Raw genomic sequence first — 27,174 nt, forward strand, 5'->3', positions numbered from 1 at the left:
GGGAAATATTGAAAAACATAGTTTTAAACTTAGTGTCTTTTTTTAATGGTGACATAAAAAACTAAAAACTATTATTATGCTGCAACGATATCAAAACATTAGCATAAGAATCACAGAAGCAAATGTCTCTTATCTTCCTGCAGTTTACTGAATCTCCTTCAAAGGCTTTAAGTAGGTCAATGCGCTGCTTCAGCTTAGCGACCGCTTCTGAATTAGTTGTCTAACAGAGGATCTTTTATAGATGTCTGAAACAAACATTAAATATATCAGACTTAATGATGTGGTTCAGATGTTGCTACCAAAAGGTAGAAAACCAAACTGGTTATTTTACAAAACCAGATGAGAGCTGGCTCTAGCAGGACCTCTGCTACCTCTGCTCACATTTATTCCAGTAGATTCTCTGCAGATTTTACAGGCTCCCATGGTTTATTTCAATGTATTAAACTTTTTTTTATTATTATTATTCTATGACACTAATGACTGACATTCAAATCTGGGCATCAAACAAACAGGCCTTTGAATCTCTCATAACTTCTTCAAAACATCCGTGTTTGTGCCTCGATGCATTTCCAAATTTGTTTTCCATTTTGGATCTGCAAGAATGTTTGGGTGTTTGCCCACCTGATGTGCATTTCATTAAACCCTGACAATGCAATTAAATACGTATCAGTTGGAGTAATGAAGTTGGCAGCTTTCATTTTATTGATTAAAGCTGATTAAGGATTTACAACCAAAATGTAAAGATTAAACTCTGGTATTCCGGAGTAATGGGACAGTTTAGCCTCAACCCCTGGTATTAATGTTTCTCACTAATATGCCTGTGTTACTATAATTCTTTTAACTATATAATATGTTTTTAAGTTATAAGAATTTCTGCTGACATGATACAATCAATATTTTGGTTTTACTTAGCTAGAGCCCTGACTTGAATCTAAAATAGAATCTATGAAGGCTTTTGAAAACATAGCATATAACCAAAGATAAAAGTTTAAATTCCAGTGGTAACTTGGAAAACTCTCTTCAGTAATAATAAAAGATTTTGGTTTGCTGTAGGTCAAATACTGTTTTTTTTTTTTTTTTTTACCTTTAATAATCTTACATTTAAATATGCCAGGGTTAAAACTATTTGGGGCTAAAATTTTCTAAATACAAGTGCTGGCTGTATTCTGCATGTGAAAAAAAAACTCCTTTACTATCCCTATGTCTGTACCAAGAAGGGCAGCATGACAGAAGCCATTTATTTTAAGGGAAACATCCAAATCAACTCCAAAACGACCATAAAGATGAACGGCCTAGTCAGAGTCCACAAGTCTACCAGAAACACTTTACAATAACTTGAAGAAGGATATGATCATTTTATAGTTGTTTGCAAGGTGGATGGCATCACTTCTGCAAAGTTAGTCTGTGCAACGCTGACTCCAGAAAACTGGAGTCAGCGTTGATTAGAATAAAAGGTATGCAAATGAGTGGATTTGGATTTTCAGGTACATTTGTGTAACATTCATGTACATCACAATAAAGTGGGAAAAGGTTTGGGAAAAATATCTCATGGACTTAATACTTTAGATTTTAAGAAGAAAGAATTTTAACAGAGACATACAGACTTTTAAATGCCATTACACAACCATGTAATCAAAAAAATTTAACCTAAGTTAATCCATAAATTAGAGAACTGTTTGAATAAATGCAGAAATAAAAAAATGTAAAAAGCACAAATTCTGAACTGAAAGTTGGTTAAAACGTCAACCTTTATTTTAATGATCTTTAGTCAATAAAATTCTATTGAATTTTTTTCACAAATAAACTATGAGGTCATAAATAAAAAAAGGTCAAAATATTAAAGCCTGAAATAAGTATGTAATACATGGCAAACTTGAAAGTAAAGTAAAGTTTAAGCCTTACAATATAAAAGTCTCGAGAATAGTGAAACTACACTTTGTCGAGCCATCAGTCATGTTCTTAAGAGACACCAACTTTTTTTAGTGATAAAAAAACAAAGGAAAATATTTTAAAAAGTTTTAGGACTAACGCATTAATTAGCATTAACAAATTAACTTTTCTGCCCCACATCCCCAGTGCATCTAATATTAGCCATGCCCAATAAACTACAGACAGACTGACATGTGTGCAATGAAGATCAGAGGGAAGAAAGGACTGAAGTCAGGAATGAGTGACACATGGAGAGGAGGAAGAGAAAGACAAGGAGAGGATGGTGTCGGACAGAGTGACAGCAGAAGGAGAGCTCGAAAAGGAAGACAGAAACAGAGACAGAAATCTCAGAGGATGGATTGAAAAGGTGATGAAGCCGAAAGGCGTCGGGAGGAAAACAGAGGATCGTTCAGTCTCTGCCTGCTTTGTCCCTCTTCTTCATCCATCAGCTTCCTACTTCACATAGGACACACTTAAATTCTCCTTTCTGCTTTCACTCAGCTCAATCAATAACCTTGTCTATAGCTAAATTATGCTACTTTTAAACTTCTCTCATTGCATTCACTGCAGCATGTAGCTTTATAAAATGGGATCATCTGCAAGAGACAAGACCACCAACTTCCATAGGTGATGGCAGCAATCACATGGTCCACTTACTGCAATGATTTAAAGACAGATAAAAGCTGTCAAAGGGCCAAGCCTGGAGGAGGATTTATAAACTGGACCAACTTCAACTCTCCCAACATCACTAAAAGGTCAGCTTTTGTTCTGCTTGGTTTCTTTTTACTCAGGGTTCTGCAGGATCCTGAGCTCGTGTAAATTAACAGTCTTATTATTCAGATCTGACTGCGTCAGCACACCTCTCCTGACTGCAGGATGGATGAGCAGATTCTAAAGAGCCAACGAAGTGATTTAATGAGACTCAACTACATTTAAAAAAAAGTAAAAAAAAAAAAGATTAATGTTTTGCAGGATGGAATTACGATGAAAAAAAGAGAACAAAATTGGAAAGGCAGTAATAGAATGAAACTGGATAGGCTTATATAACATACGAAAAAAACTAAAAACTGCGGTAGAATTTAGCTCAACAATGTAAAATAGAAAAGTGAGTTGAATTTTAAACGTGTTTTAAATTCAAACCAACCTTAGAAACAATGTTATTCCTAAGACTGGGTTTAATTAAAATAAAGATAATGGAGATACCAGAATTCGACGATTCTCCTGAAGGAATTTTTGCTCAGTCCATCCATCCATCCATCCATCCATCCATCCATCCATCCATCCATCCATCCATCCATCCATCCATCCATCCATCCATCCATCTTCCTCCGCTTATCCGGGGTCGGGTCGCGGGGGCAGCAGCTTAAGAAGGGAGGCGCAGACTTCCCTCTCCCCAGCCACTTCTTCTAGCCCCTCAGGAGGAACCCCAAGGCATTCCCAGGCCAGCCGAGAAACATAGTCTCTCCAGCGTGTCCTTGGTCTTCCCCGGGGCCTCCCCCCGGTGGGACGTGCCCGGAACACCTCACCAGGGAGGCGTCCAGGAGGCATCCTAACCAGATGCCCGAGCCACCTCAACTGGCTCCTCTAAACGTGGAGGAGCAGCGGCTCTACTCCGAGTCCCTCCCGGATGACCGAGCTTCTCACCCTATCTCTAAGGGAGAGCCCAGCCACCCTACGGAGGAAACCCATTTCGGCCGCTTGTATCCGCGATCTCGTTCTTTCGGTCATGACCCAGAGTTCATGGCCATAGAGGAGGGTAGGAACGTAGATCGAGCGGTAAATCGAAAGCTTCGCTTTTTGGCTCAGCTCTCTCTTCACCACGACGGACCGGTACAGCGCCTGCTTCACGGCAGACGCTGCACCAATCCGCCTGTCGATCTCCCGCTCCCTTCTTCCCTCATTCGTGAACAAGATCCCGAGATACTTAAACTCCTCCACTTGGGGCAGGACACCCCCCCTGACCCGGAGAAGGCACTCTACCCTTTTCCGGGTCAAGACCATGGCCTCAGATTTGGAGGCACTGATTCCCATACCGGCCGCTTCACACTCGGCTGTGAACCGATCCAGCGAGAGCTGCAGATCACGACCTGATGAAGCCAATAGGACCACATCATCTGCAAAAAGCAGAAACGCAATCCTAAGGCCACCAAAGCGGATCCCCTCAACACCTTGGCAGCGCCTAGAAATTCTGTCCATGAAGGTAATGAACAGAATCGGTGACAAAGGGCAGCCCTGGCGGAGTCCAACTCTCACCGGAAATGAGCCCGACTTACTGCCGGCAATGCGGACCAGACTCTGACACCAGTCATACAGGGACCTGACAACTCGTATCAAAGGGCCTGGCACCCCGTACTCCCGGAGAACCCCCTACAGGGCCCCCCGAGGGACACGGTCGAACGCCTTCTCCAAGTCCACAAAGCACATGTAGACTGGTTGGGCGAACTCCCATGCACCCTCAAGGACCCTGCTGAGGGTGTAGAGCTGGTCCAGCGTTCCACGACCAGGACGAAAACCACACTGCTCTTCCTGAATCCGAAGATTTTAGCTCACTATGCTTGCAAAATTTACTCAATGTATTGAGGCTTACTGCTCACAGCTCACCTCAGGTCTTCCCACAAGACCTCAGTGAAGTAGAGAAGTTGGATCATTGGTTAACTCAAGGACTCTATGGGTAACCAAATTATGAGCCATATTCCATTGTGCTGTAAAGCTGAACTAATGTTTACTCCAAAATGCCCCATTTCTATTTTAAATAAACATTTATTTGGTTGTTTGCCAAAATAACTCTACTTTGATCTCACATAAGTATGAACACTTTGTCAAACTGTCAAATCAGCTGTTTCGTTATTCAACAGCTCATAAACGCAATAAAAAGCAAATGAGGCTGAACTAGCAAGGAGAGTCTTTAATGTTCTGTTTGAATGAATTTTACTTGTATCACTGAAAAAAAAAATACACTTTTCAGTTTGATCAATAAAAGTCATGCTGAACAACTTGTGTGGTTTGGCAGATGGTGTTCAGGTTTTTTAACTCAAAATCATAAAATCAATAGTGAAAAGTATGATTCAGCCTTTTTGAAGTACTGTACTTTATTTTATCAATATTTTCAATCTAAGTGAACAAATTTAAAGATATGTTCCTAACCATCCCTGTAGCACCACATGCAACCTTATTTCAGTCTAGATTTCATCAGATATTTCAGGTTTTCTTCCTAACTAACATGCCCTCCTGCTTACCTGCAATGGCTCGAGTTCCCTGCATTTCTAGGCTACTTCAAGTTTTATCTCCCATTTTTTCAACTCATGTTTCATTCTCCAGACATGTTGATATCAGAAATTTGATGTAAAACGCTTTTAGGCGAAAGGTTCAACCTGAACTCATCTGGGAAATTCCCTCAGTGCAGTAAAAAGCGATTTATACATTTCACCCCCCACATCTTTTGCTCAGACATATCCCCTAGACACAAACAACTAAAGTAGTAAACAGAGGCTGTAAAGCCGAGAAACAGCTGTGTTCACCGACCCTTTGGTTACAAAACTGCTCATAAGTAGTGATCAAAACAGAAATTCACGGTGCACTGAGCAGAAAAACATGCACGGATTTCAAAAGATCCTGTATGTGGAATAATTTCATGCAGTAACTTGGAAACATTTCATCCTAACTTCATGCTCCAGTGGCGCATGTGGATGCTAACCTGGTGTTATCCGAGTCGATGGTGTGAAACAGCTTCTCCAGCTCCTCCTCATTCAGAGTGCCATCAGAGAAGAAAGCCTGGAATTCATCCAGAGACAATTTCCCGTCATCTGCAGAAGAAAAAGAAAAATTCCAATGAAATCATTAAGAGAATGAAGATCATTTATTTATGGGTTCCATGTCAGATTTTGACATGTAAAACATGCCTTACTATTCTTGTTTTATTATCATGCACCAATTTAAGTATTTAGGTGCAGGAAAACAGAAGAATCAGTTTTCTGATACTGATCATGTCAACAGAAACATGTTGATAACTTAAAAACATTGTTTTTAGTTATATAGTTAAAAAAAGAATCATGGTCATGGAACTTCGTTAGAAAAACAATATCAGGGATTAGGGCTAATCAAGTTTGTCCATTCCTATGAAGCAATAATAAATAGTCATTAAGACACTAAGAAATAGTTTGGATTTATTTTTCTTCTTTTTTAAGTACGTCAAAAAAAAAGAGAGAGATTTGTATTTTATCGTTGCTTGTCTTGCAGCCTACAAAAAAAGCAAAACGAAAACAAAAACAATACGATTTTTAGGGTTTTCGGTCTCAGAAAAATAAATTTTTTTTAGGAAGTCCCAGTTTCTGCTTTGTTCTGATCAGCAGTTCTCCTGCTGAACTGTTAACATTTTTTAAATCCATCCACTTCTCTCCACTACTGACCCATAGATCGTACTGTATTGATCTTTCATCTTCACAAGTTGCAACAAAATCCTCTGAAAGCAATTATGTTTCAGTTTTATTGGATTGCAAGCTTTACATCCTAAATACATCTCTTTACTCTGCAATATTGCCATATTTAATGACCATGCATGTTCACAGTCAGTTTGTGTTGCAGTTCAATTGATCCTGCATCCAATCCTATCTGGCCTGGTTGATTTTTGGTCAACAGAATTAGAATCCTGTTTCAGACACTAAGACAGCACAGATTACCAGGCTGCTAGAAAAACAATACTATTCCATATTTTTTGAAATCTTTGAAAATATATGTTTCCTCAACTGTTTTTAAGCAACTGTTAGAGTTTTTAATTCCAATTTAACACAAAAAAAATTTTTTTTATGGAAACAAAAATGGATAAAAAGATGGTTGCATTCCCATATAGGCCAAAGTTAATGTTATCTATATGGCAATGCAGTGTTTCCTCATGTTATTCAATATGGAAAACTACGTGGTTGATCCACAAAGCAAAAGAAAACAAAAGAAAAAGGGAAAGAATTCTAGCTTTTATATACATACTTCATTGGCTGAAAAAAATTGGGAATATATTGAATGTTGAATAATTTAATATTTGGAATTATTATATATAGTATATATAGTATCCAAATATATGGTATGAAAGTTGTACTGCTTGTTTATATATATATATATATATATATATATATATATATATATATATATATATATATATATATATATATATATATATATATATATATATATATATATATATTTAGTTTTTTTTATGTTTCTCAGTGAAGATGTGATATATGGGTTTTATATTTGATGTTCTTTGACAATCATACAAGTTTGTATCACAAATGAAGCACTCTTATTACCTAACTACTCTCACATTTTAAGTTTTTGTTTCCTTAAGAGCGTGATATAATTTGTTTTAGGGCTGCAACAACGAATCGATAAAATCGATAAAAATCGACTTTTAAAAGCGTTGGCAACGAATTTAATCATCGATTAGTTGTGTCGCGCGATTAATGCGTCATCCGCCGCCGCCGTCATCCGGGGGAAGAAAAAAAAATATGGCGGAGCGAGTCAGCGCCGCAGTTGCAGTGTTGCCAACTCAGCGACTTTTCAGACCCCTCCAGCGACTATTTTTCAAAAAAGCGACTGGCGACAAATCTGGCGACTTTTTACGGTGTCACTGGCGGGTTTTGCCTGCCGTGGGGCGCCTCCCCCATCCCAACCCCTTTCTCCCTCTCCCACAGGAATCCCTCTCAGCGCGGCAGTCAGAGTCAGAGCCGCAGGATTTTAGTGAGGAGTTTACCCTCAGCGTCCAGACTGCAAATGAAGCGCGCATGCGCCGGGATTGACGGCGCAAATTGATCACAATAATTAAAATAGCCGGCGCTTTGTAAAGTGAAAAAAGTCGTAACATGCAACTTTTGTAAAAACAAATGACCATGGCACGGAAGCACCACTGTTATGACGCAGCACCTGAAAAGAAAACACGTTGGAGCCTTCAATGGCAGTGAAGAGAGCTGATCAGCAGGATGAGTAACCATGTTTGTTTCATTTTAAAGAGGGGAAACGTAACGTTAGTTTCTCAGGTAGCTCATCTGATGCTTTCCTTACCTTGTTAGTAGGTTACAGACAGTGATAAGGTTGGCTACTTATTTTACTTTTAATTTCATTTAAATTTGTTTAAGCAGCGTTTATACTTTCTTTATAAATAAATTAACTTGCAAATTATGAGGGCAAGGCTTTTAAAGTTTAAATCTTCTGGCAAAGATAAAGAAAAGAAGATCCTGCAATTTATGGAAGTAAAGCAGAACAAAATCCAGCAAGATCAGTAATATGTCAATTAATTATCTGCCACATTCCCATGTAAATATCAATGCAACGTTCATAAGTTACATACAGCTTATGAACGTTGCATTGATATTTGAAATATCAATGCAACGTTCATAAGCTGTATGTAACGCAATTTAGTTCTGTATGCACCCTGTGCATACAAAATGACAAATAAAGAAGTCTAAGTCTAAGTCTAAGTCTAAATATCTGTCTTTGGAGGATGTGTTTTTTTACCACCCCTAGTTCTCTCATTTTTATTCCAAATACAATTTATAATTAGAATCACAGGGCTATTTTTATCTCTATGGTTCAGTATTTTCTCAAGTAGCAACTTTAACTGCTATACTTTCCTGTCTTAAAAGGCAGAACTCTTCTAGTCTAAAAAAACTCATTTGTTGAAATGGGGGGACCTATTGTTTGAACCCCTTAGGGGCTTTAAAAAACAAAAATGCCTGTCTCTTTTTGCGCTTTATGAAACAAAGTAGCCTATATTTTGTGGATGTACAGCTACATTTCTCATGTAAGTTTGCGTAGTTTTTACACAAACATTTATTTTTTCATATTGCACCAGTACAGTTAATGAGCAACCTGTACTTGTGTGCTTGTTTGTTCTGTCTAAAATGTTTATTTTGGAATAAAGAGGTTAATATAAAAAATTTTTTTTGTCCGATTAATCGAAAAAATAATCGGCCGATTCATCGATTTTTAAAATAATCGTTAGTTGCAGCCCTAATTTGTTTTTGTACTCACGAGCTCTCGGTGCCATGCTCTGACCATGATTTAATTAGTTGTTGGTTTCGGCTGTCCACGAGCCCTGGGTGGGTTCGGGAGATGCTGGAAACATATTTTGGTTTCTGTAATCATGTGCTCCAGGCTTGAGAGGGAGAAATCACTTTTCCTGATTGGAAAGATTTTCCTTTGAAGTTTGGCATAAATGGCGGGTGGCGGTAGGCCCTGGCAGAGTCTGCTAGGGTTGCGTACGAACGCCTAGCTGCACAGGTTGCTGCCCTGCCGGGGTCGACTGGCTCCTTTGTGTCACGGTAAGGGGGGACAATATAATTTGTATTGGAACAATATAATTTGTATTCAGCACTATGCCTTGATTGATGTGCTTGCTTTGCTGTATTTTGTGGCGGAATAAAACGACACATTTTACTCTAGCAGAAACAGTGTGTGTGTTCTGTGTGTCATCTTGATTACCGACTCATCCCGATCCTGCCTAAATTTCATAATGCAGGATGGTATATTAAGCATGCAGCAGTGCATCCAAGCCAAAATATGATATTTTATATCTCCATAAAATATATTGAATCAGAGCTTTAGCAACAACGCCTATTTTCTCTTTGTCTAACTGGTCAAGTAGTTTCTGACCTTGTCCTATAGTCAGATAGAGAAAATCTAATCAGGACTTCTCCTGACCTCATTTATAAACATCATGAACCAAGGAAATAAAGATGTGGCAGAAAGAATGTGAAAGTAGTTAAAGTGACTTTGGTATTCTCAAAGAGCAACACATTACTGGGGAATAATGCAGCACAACTAGGTGTCGCTGAAAGTCATTATTAAAGGTCAGCTAGTATAAGAGCGAACAGCTCTAATTCTTATATTCAGATTACTGTATAATCCTCTAACACTGCCAAGTGTAAATGACTGTCCACTTGACATACCTACAAAACCAATTTAAATCTTAATAAAAAAGGGCAACAGGGCAATATAAACTTGTATTTCTGTACCTCCTTTGGCTGTTCTAATGGATATAGTATTATGATTTTACCCTATTTAGTTATTTTCTATCATTTGTTGTTCATTAAGAGGAATTTAATTTATTTTATTTTTTTAGGCATGTTTCCTTTTCACCCAATAATTACGTTCTGACGCACTGAGACTTAAAATATGTTATAGTTCTTTTTACATTTTTGGCGTATTTTTATTTTTTTAGATTTCAGGCAAAGTAAATCCGAATGAATCTGAATCAATTGCTGAATTAATCTCTTTCCTTGCCCTTATGTATATCTGTCAGTCATATGTTTCATACAGGTAGCATTTTTCTAGACAAAAACATATAAATAAATCAATAATTGCATTCATTATACATGGTTTGGATCAACACAAAAGTAGTAAATATACTGTAACATTGTGAACACCCGTTTTGTTTATTTTTTTAGTTTGAGGGCATTGCTTTTAAATTTATGGAAGCCCAGTAGCTTGTCATTGTCCACATCTCTGTGCTGTTCTCTTGGCCTGTCTGTCTCCCTGTGAAACTTGATATCAAATAATAATTCCTCTCCCCTCAGAGTGTGTTCATCTTCAAGTGTAGCAGACTGGATGCAACTCAGGGATCAGTGCAAAGCACAGGGATCCCATGAATCCAAATGGACTGCTGCTATTTCATGGCTACCTCATCTACATCATTCTCAGTAGTTTATGGAAATGAACTATGAACTACAGCAGTATTTACTAGACGGTATACAGACTATAGTTCTCAAAAGGTTTTTTTTTCTGTCTCTTCATATCTTCTTCTCTTTTTGAATATCCCATCACTCTTAGAAGATTCCTCATTCCACTCTTTCATCCTATTCCAGAAACCCACAGCGGAGCTTCCCTCTTAGATATTGTGGCATGTGTAATGTGTCACTTTTTTTAACTGATGCTTGGTGTAACCTTTAAATGACAGAAGGCGTGACTTCTGAAATGTCACTTCTTGGTTTCACAGCATCACTCCAACTATGACTGTCCACTTGATGTCCACCATGTATTCAAACACTAAGCCATAAAAAAAGAAAAACTGGTGTTTAATGCAGCTATGACCTATTTTCAGCCCTACTTTCCTCCATCGGCACACCACTCACACAAAGCAACATCATGCTAACCTCCTTTTTTTAGAGGCATAGCCCACTCCTAAAGTACATGTCGAACAAAACCTACATCTTGCCTGATTTCTGACCCACTTTTAACTGTTTTCAAGCTCTTTTTGTCATAGCAGCCATGCACCAAAGTAACATGCAACTCTGGTGTTTCTGTTGGGAGCTTCTCTTTTTAATATTCTCCTAATAGGGCAGCCAGGCTTCAAAGGCCTACTGCTGAGCAACATCCATGGATAATTTCTGCAACTTCCTCTTCTCCGAGTCCCGTTGCTGTGGCCAACATTCACCCAGCAAACCCCTCCATAAATAATGTACAATTTAGATAAGTACTCTCCTCAGTAATCATCCAAGTCACTGTCATCAGAGGAGATGATGCAACAGCATCCTGTGAATGAGACTCTGCAGCCTGATATCTTTTTCTAAAACTGTGTTTTATTTCATTGTCCAAAAAGGTCCATCAAGGGAAATGGTTTTAAAGCATAGGATATGATACACTCCCACAAATTTTCCATAAAGCAGCAGGGAAGAGAGAAGTTACAAGGCAAGCAAAGCAGGAGCAGCTGAAGTTAGTCAAGGTTTTTGATTTGACCCTGCTGTTTATGTACTTCTCAGCTGTAATATCGCTCCATTTGTTCAACACAACAATACATACCGTACTATCCCGACTATAAGCCACTACTTTTTTCCACACACTTTAAACCATGCAGCTCTACAAATGATTGTCTTAATTGAACTGAGTAATTTTTTTTTTTTACATGTATTATAAACAGGTTATTCCTGTGGTGCAATATAAAATTACAATAACATATACAAGTGTGTAGTTATAAGGTGACCTACTAAAGAAGTAAATATATATATACCGTATTTTCACAACTATAAGCCTCTACTCTTTTCCTACCCTTTGAACCATGTGGCCTATACGAAGGCACGGCTCTTCTGTGGATTATTCCCAACCACCAGAAAGCGGAAGACAAAGTTGGAATTTGGAAATCACAGAAAAGGGGCTAATTTTCATTTAACACAAGCAGATGCTAGCTGCAGACACCATAGAGATCAAATGTTGCGAATTCACAGATTTTGACTTATTTGCCGAATGAAAGCTGTCAAACCAATGAAGAGACTGCGGCAAATCCTGCAGAGCTGAATTAAAGAGCTAATGATGCCCTGTTGTTCATTAGATCTTACTGCTGCAAGCCAATAAGTTATCGGGAGCTAGAATTCTTCTTCGTCCCTACTCTAGGTAGGGCTGGGTACCGAACTTCGGTTCTTTTATGGTACCGACCGAAATGCTTCGGTTCTACAGAGTATCAAAACATGCCTCGTCTTTCGGTACCAAGTTTCGGTGATTGGCTGTAACACTTAACGTGATTGCGTCATCCAGGAAAAATACACAGGTGGTTACGCCTACAGCCAGGGTTCATGTGCATCTGTTGTGAACTGGTTGCGAGCGTCTTGGAACTAGTGTTAATTTCGTTAACGAAAACTAAACGAAAATATTTTCGTCAACGCACATTTTTCACCCAACGAAAACTAGACGAGACGAGATTAAAATCCCCACTAATAAACAATAACTGGGAGTAAATCAGAAATATTTTTCGTTGACTAATAAAGACGAGACGAAAATGCAGTTTGGTAAATAAAGACTGGACTAAAATCTATGGACATTTTAGTTCACGAACAAAGACGAGACGAAAATTACATATTATTATTTTATGGTTTTTTCAAATCCTATCTCCTGCTCCGCCTCCTCCTCGTCAGCTCCCACACACCCACTTTCAAACCAGGAGCGGGCGGCACAGAGTAGCCTACTCTGGGGCTCGGGAGAAAGAGGAGACGTGATCTATGGACACATTTTCACTTCATTGAAGTGGAGAACAAAACCAAATGCTTGATTTTAGTCGAAGGGAAGGAATATGGCCACATTATAGCTGGAAAAAACACAACCTGAAGAGACACGTCGCTGTTCAACACAAAGACATTACGGTAAGTTAACAGAAATATTGGTGGTAGTTGTTTATAATGTAACATTAATCAACAGCTATAATGTCCTAATGATAAACTAACTGATGTTGGCTAACTTTCATAGCATTTAGTATCCAGGCTGGCTATGTTACGTTAGCTTGTTAGCACGTAGCGACCGTAGCCACTTGTTGATAGAACTTAGATATGTTATACTGGCCGGGAAACTATAGTTTCAGTTACATTGCAAGTTTGATTAAAGCAGACAGATGCTTTAGGTAAACTAGGAGCAGCAAGTGAACTATAGTTAACACAAAACACCTCAGCAGCTACACATGTATGCTAAATGCTAAAACCAACTGAAACTATCGATCTTTGACAGTGTGTATCAGGATAAGAAAATTAAAATAATATGCCACACATAATTCAGAACAACTTTAACCTAGATTTTCATACACAAAATAGCCATTGCTAGGGGAACCACTGCGGGGATTTGGATGCAAACATCAATATTAATCAATATTAATAAAACCAAAATGCATGCACACATAAAAATGTCTGCAATTTATTCCTGCATAAAATGATAGTTACGGTAGGTTGTTTGTATGAGTTTGAAATGGATTGTCAAATGTAGTTTTTACAGAGACTTAGTTTTTGTTAAGGAAAAAAAGAGACCTATATGCTACTTATACACTTGGAATTCCTGTTATGCTGTGCATCTATCCTGACATTGTATTAATTTCTGTTCCAGATTGAAGATACACCGACCACCAACAACCACCCAGAAACAATGACAGGCCAGCTATACAAGCTTCCTTAATTGCCCACACCAAATACAAAGCTGACTCTCAGGACCAGCAAGCTATGCCTTGTTTCACATAAATACTGTACCTTTATAAACCATGTGAACTAGCTGGCAGGAAAGCACTTTTGTTGTATCAGTTGGAGTTATTTTTTTCACATCATTGATCTCAAATCTATTTATTTCTATCTATTTATTTTATTTTTCTATGTGAACTAGCTTTAAACAGCCAGCACTTGTGTTAAGTTCATAAAACACTTTATTTTATTGATTTGTTTCCTTTGTCAGGTGTATTTTATTTGTTTTAATGCAAGCATTTGTGTTTGTGTCTTTAAACCTTAACAATGTTCTGACAATATTTGCATATTTATTTTGAACATCTTCCATGTCTGCATTTGTTCCTTAAAATAGTGGGGGGGGTTTTATCAAAAAGATGAGAGGAAATGTTGAAATGTGAAATCATTTTAGGAAATGTTAAATATTATCTGCTGACAAAAAAGTAAAAGGTTAAAATTATGTCCTGACTAAAACTAGACTAAAATGTTGACGGTTTTTGTTGACTAAAACTAAACTAATAAAATTATGTTTTCTTGGACTAAAATAAAGACTAAAATGCTCGACTTATAGTCGACTAAAACTAGACTAAATAAAAATGGGATGATGTCGACTAAATGTGATAAAAACTAACAAGCGATGCTGAAACTGGACTAAGACTAAAACTAAATTTAAAAATGGCTGCTAAAATTAACACTACTTGGAACCCCTTTAAAATGCCCCCCAGGTCAAAAGTGTGGCTTCACTTTATTAAGACTGATGCCAATAGTGCGCAATGCAATACATCGTGCACGGAAACAATTTAAGAGCAGAAAGTTGCTCGGTGTTTGACTGCAAGAAGAGCGGACCGCAGCCGGCGCGACCATCCTCCCCTCAGCAGCCCGTGGGCAGAGCAAAGCCAGAGCGGAGTGAATCATGCTGCTTTCAAACTGGACGCAGCAGGAGCAGCAAAATCGCGTCTGCTGCTTCCTTTTTGCTGCTTGTACCAGCTTCTAACGCACGGCTGAAGAAGTTTTGCTGCTCTGGCTGCGCGGTGCAAAAGTGTGTCTGACACGCGTTGGGCGGAGCTACTCTATCCTTTATTTACCTTGCAGCTATATTTGCTGTTATCAGTGGGAATAAAGTAGTTTTATTATGTTTTTAAGTGGGAAAATCCACCTGAAAACTTAATCAGTGCAGTCAGTTTATCCTGCCTTCCAATAAATATTTCTGTCGGAGCCGCTCAGACCCCCACATACCAGCGGTGCGCTGTCAGTAGGATCCCATTCAACGGGCTTGTTTGTCAGACATGGTAATTTTTCTAATGGAAAACTGCTAAGTAAAAAGGTCCTCACAATGTAACAGTGAATATTAGACACTGATTTTTTTTTTTTATGTAAGAGGAAAAATGTAAATAGAAAAATCAGAGCTTAAAATAAAACTCAAGATTTGTACTTTTTTTATGTTGTGAATTTTTCTTTTTCTTCGAACTGATTTTATAAAACTGGTATCGAAAAAAGTATCGATCAGGAACCGGTATCGAAGTGAAGGTATCGGTATTGGTACCGGAACCGAAAATTTTTGAACAATACCCAGCCCTAACTCTAGGGGTGATATGTAGAGCTCATCCTCCAGGTATGGTAGCGGACAGTTAAGTACATATCAGCAGCTTATAGCCCCTATATATTATAGCCGGCTTATATATGTACATTTCCGGTAAAAAGAAAATAAAAATAGAATATGAAACAGTTAAAGGTGTAGCAGCACATGTATTTACTGTATAGCAAACATGCAACATATGTCTAACAAATCATAGTCCAGCATATGCTCAATACAAAATATGCCCTGTCCCATTTCTATCACTTGCACTCGTTTTGGGCCCTAGACTTTGGTTTTGCGCGTTCACATGTGGTGTGTCCCAGAAATTTTAAGAGCTAGAGGGAAGTGCCCTTTATCCCTTAAATTGATCCCTTAAGATCAGGTCAAGAGCTGACTTGGAAAGAAGTGGCTTCCCAGAACTCATTCAGCGAAAAGAAAAATGGCGTCTGGCTGTGGAAAAGAATTGCACAAATGCGAATGTATTTTACAATTAACCAAGCTTTTTAAAATATTATGTTGAGATATTTTAATTAGATGTGAATACATTTGAATTCCATAAAACATCCATTTTCTGTCACGCTTATCCCTGCAGGGGTCGCGAGGGGTGCTGGTGCCTTTCTCCAGCTGTCAATGGGCGAGAGGCTTGGTACAAACTGAACACGGCGCCAGTCCATTCTGAGCAACACATAGACAAACAGGACAAACAACCATTCACACACACTCACACCTACGGAGAATTTAGAGAAGCCAATTAACCTATCAGTCATGTTTTGGGATTTTTGGAGGAAGCCAGATTACCCGCAGAGAGCCCACGCATGCACAGGGAGAACATGCACATTCCATGCAGAAAGACCCCAGGCCAGGAATCGCACCTGGAACCTTCTTGCTGAGAGGCAGCAGTGCTACCCAATTTGTCACTGTGGAGCCCATGTTAAAACAATGAATATTGCAAAATCGCTGCTTTTTAGTACACAAACCTACCAAGAGATTTTTTTTTTTTTTTTAAGAAAACAAAGTAGGATGATTGCGCATGACAGCTTTTTGAAAAAATCACATTATCACCATTTCTATCTTCACGTGTGGAATTGTCACGGTCATTATAGCAGCATAGACATATAATGTTATGCATAATTGTCAACGTGCTTGTTTACTGCACAGCGCATACACACAGTAACTGTCATAAGTCATAATTTTTCAGGTTTATCAGTAATATCTCCGTAGTTCCTGGGCCAATCCATACGAAAAAAAATTGTTGTCCAATGTCTTCTCTGTCAGCACAATGATTTATCTTCTCATAAAGGTTTGACAATTGGAGGCAATATTCAAAAGTATATGTGTAATGCTGGCCAATAGAAAGCTCTTACACCTATATAAAAAAAAATGTCAGGTTTGTGCATCCAACTCAATACAATTCGGTTTATTTATAAAGAGCCAATTCACAACACCTCATCTCAAGGCACTTTACAGTTAAACCAGATCATACAGTCAAAGTTTTCTATCTTAGGAAATCCAGTTTATTGCATCAACTCGAAGGCATTCCCTCACACCAAGCATACTTTTAGCGACAGTGGGGAGAAAAACTGGGTTTCAAGGAGTCACTAACAAATAAATACCAAAAACAACATTTGTGAAATAGCTATTTTTGAAATTTCCTTCAAAAACTGTCAGTCTCCCCTAGTGTATTGGATCCTCCACCCAAAAAATTATAAGCATTGTTGCAGCTCCAATGTATACAGTACTTCACCTGTCACTCTACACATCGAAAGGGAGAATATAATTGACATACTGCACATAATACATGTCACATAAGCACTTCACCTTATACAGTATTTTCCAAGAAAACAGCAAAAACAACAACAACAAAGTACTTAAAAAAATGATTGTGAATAACATGAAAAGTTCTTCAGTAATCTTTCAAAGACTCAATCAGAATCAAATCTTGTAATTTTTTCATTTGTTCAATCACATTATGCAAATCAGGACCCTTATTCTTTCCTTCATCATGCCATCAGGGTAAATAAACAGACCACTTCTTTCTTCAAAGATCGTCGGCCTTAAAATGCCACAAAATGAATCCCACCTAAAAGCTTCATTGTTCAGCCAATCACAGAAAAAAGGCAGATCTGCATAACCTCACATTTGTGGAGCAGCAAATTGCAGGTAATGGAAATGCCAAAAATGCACCTCATCATTTCAAGGCCACCTAATGGCAACATATCAGTTCAGAAGAGGTTCAGATTTGATTCATCTCTGCAAACACGAGATTATACGCCACTGAGCAAGAGCAACTGATTTCATTTTTAATGCAGATTGTAACCTTTTCAGAGGTCGGTGGGTGTTATTATTTTTGCAGCGGAAATATTGTTTGAAAGATGAAGAAAGTTAACTGACTGCCAAAAATTTTAACCAACAAGGTAGTACTGTTTTAATTAGTATCAAAATGATATTAAAAAGCCCTAAGGTCTTTGGAAATACTGACATATGGATATTTTAAAAAATGATTCATTTGTAACTGAAACTGTTTTGTTCCACACCAAATTTAAATCAACAAGAAGTATGTTTTTAAGTGAAAAGTAAAGTCTGCCCTCTGTGGTCTTTCCTCCCTTAGTCTTTTACATCATTATTTTTGGGGCACAGCATGATCAGTTGTCAAGGCAACCACAGGAGGGGGGAACTGACCCTTCTACCATGTTCAGAAAGCAACCATCTTTTTCACCATCTGTGAGCAAGTAACACATTTATCTTTTTTCTCCCCCGGATTCTAAAAATCTTGTTTTTTTCTTAATGTATTCCAAAAAATAACTCCTTCCAGAACTGATAGAGGGTTTGCTCTGGGATTTTTTAAAATTTAGTTGCAGGGGGTATGATAATACACTACATCAGTAACGTTAAGTATACTAGCATAATAACCATTTATGAAACGTGGTATGAGTTGTTATCCATTGCCTGAATCCACACCAAATACATTTCATTTTACCAAAGACAGTAATCAGAGGCACACACATGGGTGAATAAGTGATTTAGGTTGTGTGGTAATCGGGTAAATATTTTAGCACAACATTTTTAAAGAAAAAAATGACTTAAAAATTAAAACCTATTTTTCCATTGTATTTAGATCCCACTTTGAAATTCAGGATGGAATCATCGGCAGCTTTATACACGTGTAATAGATTAGCTGTAGGAAAATGGAGCAGGTGTCCTCTCTGCTCTTTTTGCTCTGACTGCATGTGGGGCTTTAAGGACAAGGCAACTGCAGCCTCTTGTGCCTGTGAGACAGTATTTAGGGTTTTTTCAAGATCAGGCAGCTGTCTGTGAGAAAGCACTCTCGCTGCTGTTGTGGGACAGACTTCAGACCTCCTTTGTGCACCTTCTGTTTGTCTATAAGAGCCGATGTTACAAGCAGGGCCGTAACTACTATTGAGGACAGCAAGCTTGTGTTCCCAGTCCTTAATTAATTAATTTATTGCTTAAATTGTGATATTAACCAAAATAAATGTAAGTGAAACTGACTGTAGGACTGTAGCATTAGCTATTTCTACAGCAGTCTATCGTGAATGCGGTCGCCAAGATGGTTTACTATTGCCTACCTATGGTTTCATACATGAAAAAGTCAGACACTATGTCTCTTCTTGGTCGGAAAACTTCTCACACACCTTATAATTTGTACACGATCAATATAACACAGCAGTGCACACATTACGTAACAGCTCGAATGCTGTTTAACATGGCTTTGCAACACAAAGCAGAAAAATACTCAACAAGGACGATGATCCTGGTCTCCCACTAAACTATCTAATAAAAAAGTAGCAGTTTAATCATCCTAAGTCAACATGCACTGATGCTATGGTAACTAGATGTTCTGCCTCTTGGCCTCAGTATTTTTTGGACCCTGCTCACAAGTGAATTTCTCCATTGTGAGATCAATACATTTATATTATTGTATTTCAGTAAAGCTTGGCTGATGCTTGACTTGTCTGCAAGGTCCTCACTAGAGGTGTGCGGATCGATCCTAGGATCGATACTATCGATACCAATGTTGGTACTGATATTGCACAATACTCGTTTAACAAGATCAATACTTTTTATTCCCTCCTGCATTAACTGACTGCAGCAGATTCACTTTTCTACCCGTTTGTGTCACAACGTTTTGCTGCTCCCCCCTCCCCTCTCGTCACTGGCTTGCACCGTCAGATGGCTCAGCTGCGCCAGCCAATCAGCATGCAGGCTCAGCCTGGCCCGCCCATTCAGCTCTCTCAAAAACAACGGCACTGCTGCCCCCCAGACTGGGAGAGATAGAGAATGCTGGTGTGGGAAAACATGATGAGGGAAAGTAGCGCAATTTGGCTATATTTTAATACCGTAAATGAAACAATGGTAAGATTAATGGTTTGTAAAAAGCGCAGTGGAAACACAACAAATTTATATAAGCCCTGAAAAACCATGAGCAAGAAAATGTCGAGCTATAGAAATGGAGAGAGTGCCTTGACAGACCCTCGACCCTCAGACAGACATGATTGACACAGTGTTATCTAAGTGGGCTAACATTAGCTAATCATATCTTTATTCCACAACAGGGAATTTTATAGAGTTAAAGCAACAGGCAAGTGCACACAATACAAACAAAATTACATAAGGATTGAAGGATTTAATATAAGAGTAAGGTTATGGAGAAAAAACTATGAACATAATATTAATATTATTAATATTCAATTGTAATAACAAAATAAAAATCACAAAAACACTGAAAGGTCAACAGTTCCATGATACACCAAGCTTAAATGTAAAAATGATTGGTATTGTATCGATATTAGTGATACTGACGCTATATTCACTTGGTATCGGATCGATTAAAATATTCTTGTTATCGCCCATCTCTAGTCCACACGGCCAAATTATGTCATTTTGGGCGCAGACAGAAAGTAAGCATGGAGCACCAACAAAAATTTGGAACTACGCAGAGGGATCCGTGCAGGAAACACAGCGAGCGAGCAGCAGCTCCTGTTGGTGAGGGTCGGTGAATGTAAACATCTAGAGACATCCTTTTATTTGGCTCATAAAGATCACCATGGTAAATGGTAAATGGCATGTACTTATATAGCGCCTTTATTCAAGTTAGGAGACTTGACCAAAGCACTTTACACTACATTCATTCACCCATTCACGCACACACTCACACACTGATGGTGGCAAGCTACATTGTAGCCACAGCTGCCCTGGGGCTCGCTGACAGAAGTGGGGCTGCCGTACACTGGCGCCACCGGGCCCTCTGACCACCATCAGTAGACAATGCAGGTGAAGTGTCTTGCCCAAGGACACAACGACACTGAAAGTCGGAGTCGGGGCTTGAACCTTCGATTTCAGGGCAAACTCCTACATCCAACGCCACTGTCACCAATAGCAACAGTATGAGGAAGTTTTGACAAAGTTATAAATGGCTGTGTTTTCTACTTCCTCATGTAGTGTAGTGTTGTCAGCTTGCTGTTTGTGCTGAACTGCCCCTCCTGGAGTCGGCTAGCATGAGGGAAAGTATAAATGCTGCTGTCACTACCTGATCCGTACCGGTAGCACAATCCGCACCATAAGTTAATTTGCGCAAGCACAACCAGATATACAACCAGGTCACCCTTGATTTTAATTTGTAAAAAATACCTAAATTAAATTTTTCCCTCTTAAAAATAGTAAGCCTACTAAACTATAATGTGTTAAAGGTTAATGATGCATTTCCAGAGAAAAAAAAATGCATTAAAATCCTTTCTGTTTTATCACTTTTCTGTGCCGGAAATGGAATCCTAATGTACCTCAGAGAGATAACATTTTCGGCTTTTGATTTAAACATAAATCTAGTCTTTTTTGAGTTTTAATTTTCCCTTTCGTGTTAACATTATGGTATATAGTGCATAATCTAAAGAAAAAAACAAGTGAAATGCAGATAAACATGGTTTAGTCATATTTTGCAGGACTACTCTGAGCATGTCCGATGATTACATCAGACAAGTTGGAGAAAATGAAAAAAAGCATTACATTTTTCTTAGAAACGATATAGAAAATGTTTTAGAAATTTGTATTAGAATACTTTAGTGATTCAACGATAGATATAAGTACTTTTAGTACCATAATTACATTATTTATGGAGACCTGGATTGAATATCTGCTTGCACACGCGCAAATGAGCCGATGGTACGGATTGTACTTCCGGTACGGATCTGGTAGTGACATTGCAGATGCCTGATGGGCAGCTCATTTTCTTACATGATCTCTCTTGGCAATTTATTCACATGAACATCAGCATGCAGGAAAAAATTCAGAATATGTAATTCATTTGAGTAAAAAGTATTGTTGAAAGTGAATTAAGTAACTTCATGTTGCCTGTTATAAAAGCTGCACAGAAAACTATCATAGCTTTGTTAAAGAACCCCCACCCCAGCTGAAGTTTAGCAGTGAAGGTGGAATGGTTTTCAGGGAAAAGCCCTTAAGGTGGAAATTACATGAAAAAAGGGGATCAATTAGTTGCATGGAGCAATGGAGCCTGCAGGAGCTTGAAAAAAAGGATCCTATTTATGGGACTTCTTTTAGTAGACCCATGTACCCCCCTTCAGTGAAAAATATTTAGATATGCAAATATTTGCTACTGGGTATAAACATATCACAAACAATAAAAAAATCGGGCCTTCCACAGGAACTGACATTAAGAGAAACTAAAAAGAAGTTCAAGTTTGTTTAAAAAAGATGTAGCCAAAATAGATAATCTGTTAAAACAAGGAATACTGGAAAGATCTGTTGATATGTAAGAATAACAAATGAAAATATATTTTCTATTCATTCAGATGTTAGTTGCATAGTTGATCATTCATTTTTAAGTCCTGCAAAGAGAATTTTATTAGGGTTGCTTTAATCTATTATAGCTTTTGGGTCATTTTTCTGCTGGAAGGTGAACCAATAACTGATGTTAAATCTTCAACTGTAAGACGATGAAATAAAAATAAAAGTATGAATATTTGCAAAAAGAAATTTATTAGATTAGCATCTATCCCAGGTTTAAAAGATAAAAACCCTGTCAATTTTCACACCGTTCTGTTACCAAATATTGTTGCTCTTCTTAGAGAAGACAAAAGAGCGTTTGCGACCATGTGTGAACACTTCACTGCCATAAATCTGTTCCATTTGATAAATGAGAAACTATGGAGTCGTCAATTCCGGTTCATCCTTAACATCCATCAAAACCACACACCTGAAATACTGGAAGCTGGTATTTCATACAAAGTTCAATATACACTATATTGCCAAAAGTATTTGCTCACCTGCCTTGACTCACATATGAGCTTAAGTGACATCCCGTTCCTAATCCATAGGGTTCAATATGACGTCGGTCCACCCTTTGCAGCTAGAACAGCTTCAACTCTTCTGGGAAGGCTGTCCACAAGGTTTAGGAGTGTGTTTATGGGAATTTTTGACCATTCTTCCAGAAGCGCATTTGTGAGGTCGCACACTGATGTTGGACGAGAAGGCCTGGCTCTCAGTCTCCGCTCTAATTCATCCCAAAGGTGTTCTATCGGGTTGAGGTCAGGACTCTGTGCAGGCCAGTCAAGTTCATCCACACCAGACTCTGTCATCCATGTCTTTATGGACCTTGCTTTGTGCACTGGTGCACAGTCATGTTGGAAGAGGAAGGGGCCAGCTCCAAACTGTTCCCACAAAGTTGGGAGCATGGAATTGTCCAAAATGTCTTGGTATGCTGAAGCATTCAGAGTTCCTTTCACTGGAACTAAGGGGCCAAGCCCAGCTCCTGAAAAACAACCTCACACCATAATCCCCCCTCCACCAAACTTTACACTTGGCACAATGCAGTCAGACAAGTACCGTTCTCCTGGCAACCGCCAAACCCAGACCCGTCCATCAGATTGCCAGATGGAGAAGCGCGATTCGTCACTCCAGAGAACGCGTCTCCACTGCTCTAGAGTCCAGTGGCGGCGTGCTTTACACCACCGCATCCGACGCTTTGCATTGCACTTGGTGATGTATGGCTTGGATGCAGCTGCTCGACCATGGAAACCCATTCCATGAAGCTCTCTGCGCACTGTTCTTGAGCTAATCTGAAGGCCACATGAAGTTTGGAGGTCTGTAGTGATTGACTCTGCAGAAAGTTGGCGACCTCTTCGCACTATGCGCGTCAGCATCCGCTGACCCCGCTCCGTCAGTTTACGTGGCCTACCTCTTCGTGGCTGAGTTGCTGTCGTTCCCAAACACTTCCATTTTCTTATAATACAGCTGACAGTTGACTGTGGAATATTTAGGAGCGAGGAAATTTCACGACTGGATTTGTTGCACAGGTGGCATCCTATCACAGTTCCACGCTGGAATTCACTGAGCTCCTGAGAGCGACCCATTCTTTCACAAATGTTTGTAAAAACAGTCTGCATGCCTAGGTGCTTGAATTTATACACCTGTGGCCATGGAAGTGATTGGAACACCTGATTCCAATAATTTGGATGGGTGAGCAAATACTTTTGGCAATATAGTGTATCTAGACATTTTGATCAGTCAGCTTCAACTGCTGCTGCATTTAGTAAGCCACACCGATGCCACTAATGGAACATTTTATGCAATTACTGTTTTGGTTTGTGGATCTCTCTCTTTCTTTTGTCTTTCAGCAGACCAGTGTTCTGGCAGAGGGCGTGTCTTGTTGCATTGTGGTGCTGTGTAATGAGACACCTGCATTCCATCAGCTCATCAACCCTCTGTTTGAAAAGCCTGGTTGTCTCAGCACCATGCTGCCAGACAATTCTGTCTGTTCGCTAGAGCTGCATTAGACTTTTTTTTCTGGATTTTGTATTCTTTGTCTAGACAAACTTTCTCTGCTGCACTAACCTGTCACTTCCTCTGCCAAGGTTTCCTTGGCATCCTGATTAACCCCATCTATTCAAGTGAACCAGCCCCCTGCCACCACTCTCTGATCCAACTTTTTTGTAAATCAACTGTGAGGACTGCTTTCAGAATCTGTCTCTGCTTTGGTGTACACCAGTAAGACAGAAGACAGTAGCAAAGAGGGCTCAGAGGGAGCTGGCCAGATCTACTCTGGGCCCTGCCCCTGCTGATGACCTTATAATACAGCAAAGCCCCTTGAACAAACTGTATTGCACCAGTTTTATGAGAATCAAATATTTTCTGTGATCTAAATTTATCATTATAGCTGGTATTATTTTTTACATTTCCTTTGGTGAATTACAGTAGCCTAAAGGAGATAACAGCCATTCTTGAAGGAACGTACTGCGTTCTAAGATGGATTAAGTACTGTAATTTAACAAGTTGACAAAAAAAGTTCCAGTACTTCTTTTTACGTAGATCTGAGCACAGGGAAGGATAGATGGAACATCTTACAAAAAATGACTTTCATGGATATTTTAGAGAAAGAAAACTGTTATGCTACTTGTAGAAATTCTTGATAAGTTTAAAGTTATGTAGCTTAATTTAGCAAACTGACCATGCTAAAATATTCTAACCTTGCTATTGAGCAAAGCAACCCATATGTGCCTTTTATACCATATGCTTGCAGGAACTTAGTTCAACAAAAACAGATATTTTAATTTTCTGTTTAGTTGATCAAGTAAAATTAAAACAGTCATTATACACGCCAACACTACAGAGGCTCCCGACACTGCACTCAGAAAATTGTTGGGATCTGGAGTTTTGTCCACCTTCCTCCAGCAGATGGCGCCCTGGATCTCCCGGAGCTGAAGCCAACGCCACACCTGCGGCTGATCAGCTCATCAGGAGGAGCAGCATTTAAGCAGCGTCAGAACCTCTGTTCAGTGCCAGAGTGTTGCGTAGTTATGGTTAGCGAACCTGAGCCAACCAGCCTGCCTGATTCTCTGTCCCCCAGAAAATCTGATCTGACTCTAATCAGTTTTCTGTCTTCTCCTTTTCTAGAAACATTCAGACCCAGACCTGGATCTCTGGAAGAGTCCCTCTGAAACCAGCCTGCCTGTCTGCTCTCAGTATCAGACCTGAAGAACCTTCTACTGAACCTGCATCCAGAGGCTTCTAGGAAGAAGCTCTGTGTCCCTCGAGTCTGAAGTAGAGAACTGACGCTGACATCTGACCACAGATCAAACTCCAGACCAACTCGGTTCCCCCTCTCAATCAAGCCAGTCCAAAAACTCAGAACCAGGTACAGAATCAAAACACCCTAAAACTCCAAGTCCCTGTCCATCTGGCTAACATAACTATCCGTCTCTGCAGATCTCCGTGTGTGACCAGTCCTCGGGCCTGTAGCCTCGTTCCAGTTATTTCTGTGTTTACTGACTTAACTCTGAACAAAACATCTTCTTGTACAGCATCCAAAATAAACTGTTAAAACTTTCCCTGTTTCCTGGTGGTGTTCTGCATGTGGGTTAGACACCTGAGCCCAGACATGACAAAAATCTCCTTATCAAGCATTAAAAAAGTTGCTTACAGACAAAATAAATGAGTCTCTAGCAGTGAAACTTTGAAAAAGGCAACAACTTATAAAGTGAAACATAAAAGGAAGGAGAGATAATTATCTTTCAAATGTGCATCTCTTCTGTTTAGCTGTAGCCCCACTCAACCTTTCTCTGTGCAAAGTACTGTTGTATTCTGTACCACTTGCTTTTACCACAATATATCTTGGCCTTATGTCTAATATGAAAAAAGATGATCAGTATTTGGTTAAGATATTATTGTCAGCGGGGAGGAAAGCCATAACAAGAAGATGGTTCAGATCTGAGCCACCCAACCATACTCAGTGGAAGGACATTGTGGAAGAATATTCACTATGGAAAGAATTACTTTCATTTTAAGATTGAAAAAATCTCAATTTAAAGAAAAATGGGAAAAATGGATAACATATAAATTAGCCTCGGAAACTGTCTGACTTTTGTATCACAACAAACCGTTGTCTTGGGTTTGAGTGTTAACTTTGTTTTGGTTTTGTACCTTGCTGATGCTCAGAGGGCAATGCATTGTTTCTTTTATTGTCATAAACAATAAAGATAAAAGTGGAAAAAATTACATTGGTGGTCAAAAAATCATGATAGATAGATGGATAGATATTTTACTGATAGAGGAGCAATCACAGGGGGGAAAAGACTAGAAGAATGTTGGGGGAGAGAGGATTGTTCATAACTGACCTCCTGCTCTTATTATGTACTCAATCACTACTTAGGACGCCAAGAGAATCGAACAGGAACCCAACACTGGTAAAATCCACTCCAAGCCTGCCCCCACCCCTGTCCACATATATAACAAATAATTAAATGGGGTGTGGCATGTAAAGTAAGACCATTTCTAGGGGCCACACATCCTAGCATTTGATTTTTTGCGCACTGAAATTATCCACAAGCAGTTACATAAATTGTATATGAAATTCCATTGAAAAATTCAGCGTTGAGTCTGACACTACATTTTTTTATAAATTAGGCTTATTGTGCTTTAAATTGTTTTATTTATAGCATCACTCTTTGGTTTCTGAATAAGAAAAAAAGGATGCGTGTTATAATTTCTCTTAATGAGAAGGAAAAGATTCTCTCTCCATCTTCACACTGACAGATGGATCCCTGGTGGGAACAAATCGCTCTGTGTCTGTCTCTATGAAAAGATGAGCCACAGTAAATGTTCATCAGCCACCCTTATCTATTTTCTGTCTCAGTGGAGAGTGGAATGATGTGTAATCATCATCAAGCTGCTGCCTGAACATAATAATGT

At 39.0% G+C, this 27,174-nt stretch overlaps 1 protein-coding gene across 2 annotated transcripts in view; it reads right to left on the bottom strand.

The window, feature by feature from the left end:
• Positions 1-27,174, bottom strand: part of necab2 (N-terminal EF-hand calcium binding protein 2) — a 173,261-nt gene that overhangs the window by 110,991 nt on the left and 35,096 nt on the right. For both annotated transcript variants that reach the window (XM_038305591.1, XM_038305590.1), the window contains exon 3: positions 5,624-5,732. In XM_038305591.1, coding sequence (XP_038161519.1) covers positions 5,624-5,732 — 109 coding nt within the window. The remainder of the gene's footprint in view (positions 1-5,623; positions 5,733-27,174) is intronic.

The sequence above is a fragment of the Cyprinodon tularosa genome, unplaced genomic scaffold (assembly GCF_016077235.1).
Source record: "Cyprinodon tularosa strain WSP-4 unplaced genomic scaffold, ASM1607723v1 ctg56, whole genome shotgun sequence".
NCBI classification, from domain to species: domain Eukaryota; kingdom Metazoa; phylum Chordata; class Actinopteri; order Cyprinodontiformes; family Cyprinodontidae; genus Cyprinodon; species Cyprinodon tularosa.